This window comes from Myodes glareolus, chromosome 3 (assembly GCF_982192425.1).
Source record: "Myodes glareolus chromosome 3, mMyoGla1.1, whole genome shotgun sequence".
Taxonomy (NCBI): domain Eukaryota; kingdom Metazoa; phylum Chordata; class Mammalia; order Rodentia; family Cricetidae; genus Myodes; species Myodes glareolus.
This window is the reverse complement of record NC_142028.1, coordinates 46,488,364-46,502,626: the sequence shown is the minus strand read 5'-3', so window position 1 is coordinate 46,502,626 and position 14,263 is coordinate 46,488,364. Positions and strand designations below refer to the sequence as shown.

General features: G+C 36.7%; 1 protein-coding gene across 2 annotated transcripts in view; it reads left to right on the top strand.

Moving 5' to 3' along the window:
- Window positions 1-14,263, top strand: part of LOC125403249 (contactin-6) — a 379,648-nt gene that overhangs the window by 198,590 nt on the left and 166,795 nt on the right. For both annotated transcript variants that reach the window (XM_048438486.3, XM_085686802.2), the window contains exon 5: window positions 12,558-12,653. In XM_048438486.3, coding sequence (XP_048294443.3) covers window positions 12,558-12,653 — 96 coding nt within the window. The remainder of the gene's footprint in view (window positions 1-12,557; window positions 12,654-14,263) is intronic.

Here is a 14,263-nt window from a genome sequence, read left to right as displayed (position 1 = left end):
ACTAAATACCCTTAAGTTAGAAGTCAATAGAAATCTCTCCTCCATTAAGTTGTTTCAGATAAGTATTTTCTCACAGTGATAAGAAAAATAGCTTGTCATCACAGAATCTTCATCCAGTAAATTTTGGAAGCAGATGTAGAGTTCCACGGTCAAACACCCGGCTAAACTCTAGGAGTCTAGCTGAAGAGAGGGAAGAGGAATTCTATAAGCAAGGGGTGGGGTTCAAGATCATGACTGCAAAACCCACAGACACAGCTGACCTGAGCTTTTGAGAGCTAACAGACTCTGGACCAATAGTTAGGGATCTTGTAAGGGACCAGTCTAGGTCCTCTGCATTTTGGTGACAGATGTGTAGCTTATTCTTTTATGGGGTCCCTAGCAGTAGAACCAGGACCTGTCCCTTATGCTTTATGGAACTTTTCCATATGGTGGGATGTCTTGCCCTGCCTTGATGTCAGGGAGAGGAGCTTGGTCATGACTTAACTAGATATGTCAGGTTTTGTCTACCTGGGAGACCTTACCCTTTTTGAGTGGAAATGAAGGAGGAATGGATAGAGGGGTGTGGGGGAAGAGTGGAGAAAACAGGAGAGAAGGGAGGAGAAACTATGATTGGTAATTAAAATAAATAAATGAATAAAATTAAAAATAAAAAAGTAACTTGTATGTACAGAACTCAAATATTCCCTTTGTATTCTGTGAAACAGTTCGCATTGAAATCAATAGGATAAAAACCTTGGTGAACTCAGAGCTTATGTATGCAAAGGGTCTCTTAGAACACATTTTTATTTTCTGTTCTTTTGAGAAACAGAAGAGTAACCCATTAAGTTAGAGATGTATCTTTATTCTTTAACTCTACCAATCATGTCTCATACAAGTCACTAATTTTAAATGCTAGCTATCTAATGAAACCATCAGCACAAGCTCAGTCTGAGGAAGGGCAGTCAAAATCATGGTCCCATGAACCACACTTACCAAATATCTTTCCTTTCAAATCATTATGTTAAACTCTAAGGAGAGTAACAGAGATGAATTTCGGGGCACTGTGGATACCATTGTTCCTGGAAAGGTGAGGGTATCATGTGTATGAACATTCTCACTCTTTGTGCATGACAATCATAATTAATCACAGGTGAACTTCTACTTACAGTCTTTATAGATTACTGGGATGCCATGGCCTCTCTGAACTTTTTTGTTTCCAGGTAGCACAACTTAAATCAAAGGCAACACTGTATTTTACCAAGAGATAGGACCTAGCTGTTTACTCTTGGATAACATGGCGCTTCACATATAGGCTTATGCCCTATTCTCTGTCTCAGTATTTTCACTTCTGTTTATAAGGAGTAAGTACAGTGATTTCTTGATGTCTAACCATGTTTCTGGATCAGAACAGAATAGGAGACCTTAGGTTATCCTCCTTTAGCTGTGAAGTCTTGGACAGGTTGCTTAACTTTTCTGATCATATGTGTGTAGAAATAAAATAATAATAAAAAAGGCTTACATGCCATTTTCTTTAAGAAGTTTGAGAAAGGGACTCAGTAAATCATATTCCCCTTCATTCCTGCTACCGGTGTTGCCTTCATGCATTTGATGCATATTTAATAAATACACACTGTCCTTTGATTTACTTTGGTGTCCACTGAGACCACCAAAGGTATGCTTTCCTTTACCATTAAGAGATTCCTTTAAGAGACTTAATTAATTTTATTAGTTAATTAAGAATTTTAATTAATAGAATCTTAAGTGCTCAGCTATAACACAAAGGCCCTGATGACACAGCTCCTGATCTGCGTCTGCTCTCCTACAGCTTTATTTGCCCAAGGATCCTGCCTTCTAGCTCCTCTCCTTTGTGCAACTGAGTGATGTTTATATCATTTATCCATCCTGGGATGCACAGATAGCCCTGAGAAATCTCTTCAGAGACTATTGACTTAAAAGACTATGACACTGTTCCCTTTGTACAACAAAATGCGGGGAAAATGAACATTCACCCAAAGTCAAAGCCCATGACCGTGAAGATGAGAAGCCTAGGTTTTTATTTATGTTTGTTCATTTCTTCATTGGCTTAATTATTTGTTTGTTTGTTTTCCTGACTACTCAAATACCAAACTAAAAAGTTGCATCAGTTTCCAGCTGGAATGCATAGTTCTTCTGGCTAGTGGGGGTTCAATGATCCTCCATTTAACAACTTGTATCAAGTTGGTAAAACAGGCTGTGGAATAAAGTACAACTTGATGTGGCTGTGCTCAGAATAAGATTTGTGTGCTTTGGACTCGAGGCAGTGTTTTATTTTGTTGTTGTTGTTTTCATTCACTGAACATTTGAGCTATTCACTGGGTTGTAGCAAAGGAAGGCATACTTTTCTTAGGTTGGTCCATAAGGAGTATTCATCTGTCATGAAATTGGTAAAACCCTCATCTTTTGATTCTGCCTTTTGACATCCATAGCATGCTCTGATTCATTTCTGTAACCCTCCTTCAAAATAACCATGCTTTACAAAGAAAGAGGCTCTGATCTTTGCTATGGCTTGTGAGAACTGTTGTACTATTTATGTTTCTCCTCAGTCAGTTCATGATTTTCTGTTTTGTTCTCTGTCATGGTTTAACCAGGTAGTTGTCTTAATTGGTGGTTTGTGTTAAATATTATAGGTAGGGTTAAAGTGGGTCTGCTATGTCCTTTATTAGAACAATATTACATTCGCTAGAGATTGATGCGGGAGTACCTTCTGTGTGCTGTAACTACCATCAATGAATAAAGAAACTGACTTGGCCTGTTGATAAGGCAGAACTTAGGTAGGCAGAGAAGACAGAACTGGATGCTGGGAGAAGGAAAGAGGGAGGAGGACTCCATGGAACCACCACAGGAGATAGACATGCTGGAACTTTAACCGGTTAGCCACTGCAACATAACAATACAAAGATTAATAGAAATGGGTTAAGTTAAGACGTAAGAGTTAGTCAATAAGAAGCTAGACCTAATGGACTAAGCAGTTATTTAATTAATACAATTTTTGTGTGATTATTTCAGTTCTGGCTGGTTGGGATGAACAAGCAGTTCCCTGCAACATGAGATGTTGTTAGCACTTACTCAATTTTAAAAGTGGAAAAAAATGAAGTAGAGATTCATGAAACTTTCAGTGGTTTATGTGGCAAAGTAAGTATTTGAAAGAATTATGTGGTTCTAAACTTATGGCCTGATCATTAGTCCCATCATAAAGACTTCCACAGAAAGTCTTATTTGATCTACTTTGCATGCCTACAAATATATACATATATTCTTTTCCAATCAGAATCCCAGAAACTGTAAACTAAGGCTTTAAACAAAATGGCATCTCCAGTTATCCTAAACTAGCACACCTACTTTGCACCCTCATTCCTTTTAGTTCTTCTCTTCTAGTTTTACTTAAGATGCATTTAAATTTTATTTACTCTTTCGTGTGTATGCCACATGTATGGGAGTGTCCACAGAGGTCAGAAGAAGCTAGTCAGTTCCCTGGAACCAGAGCTAAAGATCAATGACAGCTGCCTGAAATGGGTGCTGGGGACTGAGTTTGGGTACTCTGGGGGAACAAGAAGCACTCTTAATCATGGAGTTATCTCTGTAGCCTCTCATCTGGTTTTAATTGTAGAAGATAAGCAAACTTATGGATCATGTGTAAGGCTTGCCTCCCGCCTCCTTTTCCATGGGTATAACTGTTATTGTCATTACTCATTAGATAAATGAATTTATTATAGTAAGTTCTCCATCTGTATTATAATAGAGATCTCAGTTACTTCACATGCGTTTATTTGTTCTTTTTACTAAAACCGTATCTTTTTGAAAATCTAGATTCTAGACTGATAGAGAAGAAAATAGTGGCCTCCTCCTCTGATTATTTTTTATTTACTTAAATTAAATGCCACAGAAAATAATTTTCTGGCAATTTATCATTGGCAAAAACCTCCTCACTTGGCCCTATACTTAGTCATAAATTACTTATTCTGATTTTATTTCTTAACTCGTGTGGGTGGGTGTGGGGGTGGGTGTGTGGGTGGTGTGTGCACATGGAGATTGGAGGACAACCTGTGGGAATCTATTCCATCCTCCTACCAGGCCCAAGGGATCAAACACAAGTTGCCAACTTGGCAGTAAATACTCTTACTCACTGAGCCATCTTATGGCTCTCTTATTTATGAATTTTAATAGAAATACTTTTACATTAACAAAAAAAATGGAATCAAATTTTAGTTGGGATTCTAAATGGATTTGACACCAGAAGCTCTTAAAATAGGGTCTTACTTCCTACTAGGATATTAGCATTCCAGATTTGTGTCTAATATCAAGTTTTAGCTATTGCTTCTTTTACAGGATTTGACAATAGCATTGCACATTATTAGGTTATGTCATGTTATGTTACTGAGTTAAGCTAGGAAACACAATAATATCAGAAACAATGGAATTGCATTTAGAGCATCCAGAGAATGAGAGCAGAAAATGAAACTGAGCTAAGCAGAGATATTTTCGTATGCCGCTTAATAAAAGTCTGAGAAAATTAATAATACAACTAAGATCTTCTTCCTATTCAAATCACTCAAAAAATAAAGGAAAGGAAAAGAAGTATGGAGAAATATGAATTCAGTCTTGAAAGTTTTAAATAGTTTGTTTTTTTTTTCATTCTTAGTTCTGAAAGGTCCTTGCATTTATACCTGGTAGCTCTCTGGGAGCAATCGAGAACCAGGAGACTTTTCTTAGTGTCTTTGAGCACTTGAGTTTTGCTTGGTAAGGTATCTGCATTTCAGCACTCAGCACAATGTTTTTGCCTTAGGCCAAAACAAAACACTCATCTTCAACCTGGGGAGCTACAGCAAGAAGGTGAGAGTGCTCCGGAGTCCTGTTTACTCCAGTGCATACTTCACACTGAAACTTCTTCAGATGGATTCTCAAAGGGGGGAAATGGTATTTGATTGCAGAGAAGCAAAGAGCTGGAAAAAATAAATTTCAGCGCTTAAAATCAGATCTAATAGCTTCAAAGAGACAAGTAATTGAAATTTCTTTTAAGGCATGGAGCAAGAGACAAACTGAGCAATGCCTCAGGTTTGGGAGCAGATTGCAGAATCTGTGTCCGGGGGAAAGCTTAGCGAGAGGACATTTAGTCTGGTTTTTCAAATACAGATATTTTAACACTTTAGTATTTGGAAATAATTTGTTATTTCCTTGTATCCTTTGGAAAAGCAGTGCAGATTTCTTAATTTCTGATTGATAGAAGTAGTTGAAGTAAATGATCTGATTTATTATAGTTCAATTCTTAGAGGGAAGAGTGAATCTCTTCCTCAAAGGACAGGGACGGGGGTGGAGGATTGTTGAAGATAGAATAGGCATAAATAACAGGCAGTTTGGCTAATGGAATACACACCTTTATAATATTCCATGGTAAAATGATTGAATACATCTTGATAAATGAGGAAGACTGGCATAGCCCCAACACATGTTAAGAAGTATTTTTCTTGCTACCCTGGGGGCTTTGTATCTTTAGGTAGGTCAAAATAAGGTCAGCGTTCAATTTTGCATTGATGTGAACATAGAGTTAAACCAAGAAACAGACAAGGATACGAAAAAGTCAGAACACCCTTAGTCTCTACTCTGGAATTTACATGAATTCATCAAAGACATTTGCCTTTGGTTGGTTGGTTAGTTTGGGCATGGACTAGCAGGGTAAGTTACCTTAATGCCATAACAGAGAGACCCCTCCTGACATCTGTAGCACAGAACATCATGTGTTCAGAGCATGAGTTCAGGAAGAACACTCTTGCAATTTTGACCTGACACCTAGGAACCAATGAGCCTTTCAGCCTCAGCTTCTTTCTCAGCTCAGTGCATGAGCCAGTTTGAAATGCATCATAGGCAGTTATGAGGGTTCATTGACTGTTCTCATAAGGGTTTGTGTTCCATGGTAGCTATCCTTGATCTATAAATAAGATAGGAAAATAAGAGGAACACTTCCAATGTTAAATTAAATGTTTTTTTTTCATATTAAATGGCAAAGACACATTATTTAGATTTTTGAGATTAAGTCTTTGCTGTTTTGGAACCCATGTGAAATGTTTTTTTCTGGTGAAAATGTAGTTTCCCTTATCCTCAAAAATTTAAGTGTTATCTGACTGATGGGCCCTGGGTACTCATTGCCTTCCTTCAAGCTTGTGAGAGTTGGCAAGTCATTGGCCCCCTTTGGTGTCAGAAGCTGGCACTGCCACCACATCTGAATGTGATCCTCAGGACTTGGCATCAAAGGCACAGTTTCTTGCTTTAATTAAGCTGAGATGCATTCCTACATGTGACAGCTGCAAAAATGTATTCTCTTTACAATTGAAGGTTGGAATACTTAACATTGCATGGACTTCATTCTAAGGACATTTTTTTTTCATCTCTTGTCCCTCTACTGTACCATGGTGGTTCTATGAGAGAGCATATGGCCCAGTAATTCTTTAAAGCTCATTTTATGGGCCATTCTCGGGCACTTCCTGCTGGCCTTTGGAACAGAGCCTTGTTTGTGACTGCATTTTTGCTTATGTTTCTGCCAAAAACTTCCACCAAAAAAAAAAAGGCAATAAAACCACAGGGCCCTGTAAGCTATGGTCATCAAAATAGCTTAATGAGAGCCACCTCAACAATTGAGGTCTTTAGCAGCAACCAGCACTGCAGGACTTAAACCTTGAACACAAGGACAGCCTGTACAGGTCACCTTTGTGGTTTATGGGAATATCTCAAAACGTTATAGAATTCAAGACGATCTCAGGGAATGATCTCACAGCAAGCTATTTTTCTCTTAAGCAAAAAGAAAAAAAATGATAGGGTAAAAATAGAAATTGGAGAGAGATACATGTAAACATTTTAGAGGTATTATATAGCAAAGAAAATATTTGTTGGATGCTCTTATTGCTACATAAATTCATTGACTCTTGCTGCAAGTTTTATCTCAACTAAAGTGTGATTTTAGCTGGCAGAAAGATATTTGAAACACAGACTGGATACAGAGAAATAGATCCTGTTAAAAGGAGATTCCTGTGAGGGGCACCTAGTGTGAATAATTATGTCTTGATTATGATCTATGTGCTACTAAACAGTTTTAATATCAGAATTATGAATTGAAACAGATGAACTAGTGACATTTTGCAACAACTGTGTTTTGATAGCTAGCAGGATTTTTCACGACTTTTTGAGAGAAGGTGATTTTCTTTGTGCTGCTAATAGGAACCCTGTTGTAATCACAAAGATCTCAGAAAAATTATGTTACCAATGGATAACATTTACCTGGAATTGAAAAGAAATGTTTAAGAAATAAGGGGGTCTAATCATCATGGTCATAATGAATTCTGATTAACCCTAAAATCCTGACCCATGTTTCTGGGCTTAAGAGGCTGACAATTTGACACTCGGAGCATTCAATCCAAAGTGTCCTAATATCACACCGCCCTTCAGTTTCTCATCACTTACTTTGACAGGATTTTTCTTCCTATGACCACTAAAAATGAATGATAATTTAATGATCTCTTTCAAATATAATAAGAAAAAGAGGTAAAAATATTCATATTAACCACCTCTTGGGGCTATAAGAAATAGAAACAATAGGTCTATCTATTGACTTAATTTTGAAATATATTTAAGTAAGATTTTATTCAAAGGGATACAATGCCAAATCTCAAAGAACACACAGTTTAAGTCAACAGAGTTCTTTTATCAACGCTGAAATTTGAACCCAACATTCTTGTATGCTTGTCAAGTATTTATCACTAAACTGTGACCCTAATCATATTAGTTTGTATTGATGGCACCAACACACATGAATATCTCAGTTTTTCTATAACTAAAAAGGAAATGGAATGAATTTGATTAAATAACACTGCACAAATAGCATGCCAGGCTTGCCAGATCCTCTGGTAGTACACAACTAATGACCGTTGATTAAGAGCAAATAGAAAAACAGGTCCAATTATGGAGATAAGCATATTACATCTTGGGGGAATTTTTCATTTCAAACAGTCTGAAACAGGTGCTGGAGAGAATGGCCAAGATATTTGCCTTGTGACTGTGAGTGTGAGGGCTTGAGGTTCTTCACCAGAAACCCTGTAAATAAAGCCAGAACTGATGACTCATACTTATAATCCCCTCCCTGGATAGGAGATAGGCTCCTGGGAATTACTGGGCAGCTAAACGTGACCCAGGTGAGCTATAGGTTGATGAGTGACAGTGTCTGGAGAGTGACCCTTGTGTGTGTCCTCTAGTCTCCATGTGTGTGCTCATACCCATGCTTGCCCACCTGCACATGTATGAATGTAAAACGTCAAGAACAGGTGCGTTACTAATTACATATCATGTCTCATGCACCTCTTTCTCTGAACCCAGGACATCACATTCTGAAAACCAAAACAGATATTTATTTGGGAGGTACTGTAGTTCCACAGTGAAAGTGCTATCTAGATAATGTTTCTTGCATTTTCTGCCCTCGCAAATAAACTGGCAAATTTTCTCTTTCCAATTTTATCTGGAGATTTGGACTATCCAAAGGTTATATTCTATTCAGTGAATACTCTGTAGTCCATTTTATGTCCACACCCAGATCACTTCTCCTAATTCCGTTTTCTAACAAAGGACTGTCACCGCACAATCCCTTTGATAGCTCTTCTTGTTAGCCAACAAACTAATCAGTAGAGTTCTTCAAAGCCTTCAATGTTCTTCATAAATCTTCCCTCTTGTTGCCAGCTTGCTCTGAAGAGGTGAATTGTATGCCTTTGAACTACAAGCCGTTATATACAGTTTGTTTTGTCGGAAAGTGTCACTAAGTTTGTTTTCCCAAAATTACATATGATGAACAATTTCTGTCTAAACCCTTTTTACATCTTCAATGCTCATTCCGTATTCTCTCTTGTCCCTTTATCTTTCTCTTATTCCTTCCACATATCTCATTGCTACTCTACCTCTGAACAGTTCATGTTTTCATTATTTAAATCTAGAGGCATATTTGTTAAATGCTTCATATCAAAAATTTGAGTGTCATCCATATTTGTTAATGTAGCTTTCAGTAATTTATTTGCTCATAAATCCTCTTCTTACACAACTAGACTTTATCTTTCCCCCATCCATGGATGAGAGGTTCCAAAGACAACATGTCACTGCTATAACCTTTTATTTGTTGAAATAATATTTATAAGTTTTCAAATAATCCTACAGTGGGACTTTAAACAACCTTAAAACAAACTCTAATGTCAAGTATACCGTGGTTACAAAATGTTCACGGAGGAACTGACATAACTCAGATAATCTTCTAATATAAACAATATGAAAGATTTTTAAAATATCTCTTTTATAAGATACTTCGTAACATTTTATGAAGTTGTTTATATGTCATATGTATGTTTTATTGTATTTCTTTTACAATTCAATAGTAGTATAGATTTATTCAGAAATATGTCTTTCTCCTATTGTTTAACAATATGACATTAAGAATTTTTTTTTATATTTGGGACAGGAGTTTTAGGCAGCTAAGTCTATCTTGTGATTCTTTTTTAAGTGTCTTCCTAGTTTTGAAATTACAGGTACACACTACCATGCATACTTTATATATTTTCCAAATCAATCTGCACTGAGTTGATAGATTCTTTCTGATTAATTGAAGTGGGTATGATTTCTAAGATGATTTATTATTACTTAACCAAATATTCTTCTTTTATTTTAGTAAAGTCCATATGAATATTAATTTCAGAACCCAAATTGTCTGCAGAATGACAGAAGAAGTGGCTTCTTTGCACTATGAAGTCTGTGCATCTAGAACTTTAGTCTCATTTATTTTTATTTATGGAAGGAATATTCTACCTTCCCTGACTTAGCCAAGCTTAGTCCTCTTATGCTATATCAGATCTTTATTTAAATATATTAATTTAAATATATTTAATTAATTAAATATATTAATTAAATATATAAATGCTTTCTTTATTTCCTTTGAAGGATGTCTGAAAGTAAAATGATTAAACTACAGTAATAAAGTGATCACTTAATAAATGCCTCAAGCACAATAGACCTTGCGGTTTTGATCCATACAACCTGCTTTAAAAATAATTAAATTTATTTTTCATGTGCCATATATTTATACAACATATAGTGATCATATCCATCCATCACTTCCACTGTCCACCTCCTCCTAGAGAGCCCCCAGGCCATCTCTGACTAGGCTTCTTTTCATTATATTTTTTTATTAATAATACATAGAGTCCAGTTACGACTGTGCATAGGTTCATGGTTGTGTGGCTACCACTAGGACTTGAGCCACCTCCCAGTATCACATTCCCAAAGCAGAGTGATTCTCCCTCCCTCAGCAGCATCAATTACCTGTAGTTCCTGATTCATGCCGGACATTTGACTAGTTTGATTTTGTGTAGGTACACAGTGCTGTGATTTGATGTGTAATAGACATGTTATAAAGTATCGAGAAGTCTTTATGTCTTATTTCGCTTCCACCTCTTTACCGTGAAGATCCCAGAGGTTAGTGTGGGAAGGTTGATATATGACCCACCCACAACTGAGTGTTTCAAGTTATTTATATTTGGCACTCAAACCAGATATGAGTTTCTGCATTAACTACTACCCATTACCAAAGATGGTTTTTTGGCCAAAACTGAAATAAATATAAGTCTATACTATCAGGAAATGTTTAGAAGACAATTTGACATCATGTGTGTTTATCAAAACAAAAACAGTAGATTTCTCCATTAAGGCCTATGTTCTCTCCAGACATGGGTTTTGATCAGATTTATAGTATTTGGTATGAAATGCCCCCTCATATCCAACTAACTGACATGTCAATAAGCACATTTTCAGTATTGCACCAATTGAGTACATGTTGCCAGGGAGGTCAGTATTTTAACATGTAGAATGGAGCATCTTGTAAGACAACTGATGTCTTTTCTCCCTTAACTGTCTTTGTGGTAAACCCTGGCACCGTGTAAGCTTTGTGGGAGGAAGAAGAGTTTTGTGGTCAGGTCAAGGTTTATTTCTCTACATCCTGTAACAAAAGCAAGGTGTCTTCAGCAATAGGGTCTTACCATGTGGTAATGCTGGGCAACCAAGAGCAATGGGCACAACTTGTCACAAAGTCTCTTAAATAGTCACATAAAAGTAAATCTTTCCTGTCTGAAAAGTAACTTTGAAGGGAAGTGGCTTGAATTTTGTTTTATTGGTGTGTCAAGAGTTAGTGAAGTTGAGTGAAAAGGAACCCTGAATGTTTGCAGAGTTGCAGTCTCACACACAGCAACTGTTATTTTTCTGTTTGACATATATGCCTCCAATGAAGTCTGGAGAACGTATCATCTAGTTATCGAAGTATGTTTGATTTCAACCCTGAGACTACTGAAGAATTGAGAATAGATCCTCACCAACAGAAGACTCACTTTCCCAATGGTCACACTTTGTTAACAATGTACTTTTATTGGTAAATCTGATTTTCCTATTACATGCTCAGCAGAGTAACAGTGAGTTAGACCTTTGCTATTAATTGTTATCATTACAAATATAGCTCCTGCACTTAAACAACATTGCTATCCCTTAGAAGGTGATCAGTTTGCTAAATGAGTGAGTGAGGGAGGGAGGGAGGGAATGAATGAATGCATGCATGAGGGATGGATGGATAATGTATTTTACACATGAAGACATTGATGTTCAGAAAGAATTGAGCATTTGCCCATACCTGCAGACTCGTTAACTTTTCCTAGGAATGTTGAAAGATTTGAACATTGGCTACATGGTTTATGAAGGTTTCACCCAATTCTGAATTTCTAGACTTCCTCAATGAAGAGAATCAAATCACACATCTCAAGTGTCTTAGAGAATCAGCTTTCTGAGGAGATGTAGGCAGTAGAGGATGTGCTTTCTGTCTCACAGGTCCTGTCAATGACAGCTTTGTTTCTCAGGCTACTGTATCATAAATCTGAGACATTGTCTAACTATGAAACAGCAGCTATTAATCTAAGAAGGCAGACTTTAGCATATTGACTTCATAACCATTTATGTATGTATGTATGTCGGTTGGTCGGTTGGTTTTTCAAGACAGGGCTTCTCTGCGTAAGAGTTCTAACTGTTCTGGAACTCTCTCCATAGGTCAGAATGGCCTTGAACTCACAGAAATCCACTTGCTTCTGCTGCCTGAATGCTGGGATTAAAGGCATGAGCCACCATTACCCAGCAACCATACACTTTTAAATACACTTTGTCTGGACATACTAAGTATGAGCTATGCTTAGAGGACGACTCGTTGGCTGACAAACTGTCTAAGAGAATAAAAGTAAACATAGTGAGTAGTCATAACAAATGTGTTTATCACAATCTTTCCTGAATTATGTCTAAATGAAAGATAGAAAGACTTTGTCTATGAATCACTACTGTAGATAAATTATCCATTAGCTCCATATTCTCTTCAGCCAAATATGAGTATCTGCTACTCATAACAATCAAAATAAGTTCCGTTTAAGACTTCCAGATTCTTATGAAACTCTGAAAAGTAAGAAACTCTAAACCTGTTTTCTTTGTTTTCCAAGATATTGAAGACTTTGAAACCAAAATCAGAAGCACAGTGTCCGTCCGAGAAGGTCAAGGTGTGGTGCTCCTCTGTGGCCCACCACCACATTTTGGAGGTATGTTGTGGGTGGTTTGTGTCATCCAATCCTTGGGCTCCATTGGAAGGTGAAGAATGCACACAACATCTTAGAATAACTGACATTTCACCCACATCCATTGGATCTGAGAAAGCTCCAGGAAGTTCATCAGCCACTTAGACAGTCCTGCAATCTAATGTTTTTATTTAAAAATACTCTTCATAGCTGGGCAGTGGTGGCTCATGCTTTTAATCCCAGCATTATGGAGGCAGAGGCAGGTAGATATCTCTGAGTTTGAGGCCTGTCTACAGAGCATGTTACAGGAGAGTCTTCATAAGCTAACAGAAAACCCAACTCTGTCATAAAAAAATAAACAAAACAAAAAAAAGAACAATTCTCTTCTTTTAGCTACTGTCCCTGACAAGATGAAGCTGGGAGGTCTAAACAGTGCTGATGTTGGGCTTGCTATAGAACTGAGTGCATGATTTGATCTATGACCCATCACTCAGGACAATGTATATGTCAATGAACTCTGAAATTCAGCTTCCTCTTACATAGAACTAGGCAAACATTATTAACAGTGTTTTATATCTAAATTAAGTCAATTTATATAATGCACCTTATTAAAAATGAAAACTAAAATTATTTCATTTTTATGGTTTGAGCTAAAAGGTTTTAAGCAGAGTCTACTGGGAATTGTCCCATGTAAACTTCCCAGACATTCATACTGCCTATTCATACTGGCTTACATACTAAAATGGGAGAGTTCTTAAAAAGATCAAACATATTTTTTAAGAAAAAAAAAACAAATTTGTGCTTCTAATGTTAAACTAAATCTTCTTTATAAGTCTTTAAAATATTTTTTTTATTATTTTCACTTTATATCACCTTTTTGATGTGCCAGCACAAAAAGCAAAGGAACCTAATTAGAAGCTAACAATCTATTTTTCCTCACTCCTAACAAATATGGTATTATGTTCACCTAAGGCGTTAGAAAGTTGCTACGTGCACAATGCTGTCTCAGCATCAAGTTATATTCTTGTAAAGTGCACACAAACATTGCTTATGTTTTTGATAGTGTCTTTTTTCTTTTTTGACTTTATGGAAAATGCTATTCTTGTAACAATGTCTGGTATTGAAAAATAAGGAAACGCTAGGTCCTTTGGTACATTGACTATATTCAAAGGTTCCTGAGGGTGTTGAAAATTTTTAAATCTTGGTTTAATCATGGATGACAGAAATGGAAAATAACTGTGAGTATATGACACACATACACACACACACACACACAAGGAAAAACAGTCTTTTAAAGCAAAGAGGCCTCACTATCGTGTCATGAGTCCTATGAAACTAAATCAATGGATAACACAGAATACATTAAAGTAAGAACTTTGTAAGGAACAAGACTCTTATATGAGAGTGAATGCAAGTTTGCCTGTTTCCATAGGCAATCATCTGCATCATTAAATGGATATCTGACAATGATAATTTCTGGGTAACATAACAATTTCCTCCTGGAAAATTTTATTATTGACCAAAGTAAATTCATCTCTTTGAGGAAAGGTGTGAAGGAATAATGTTTTTTGAAGTAGAACATAACATATCTTTGTGTCTTGTCATGGCTTTTGTTATATATTTCTTCAGGGTCA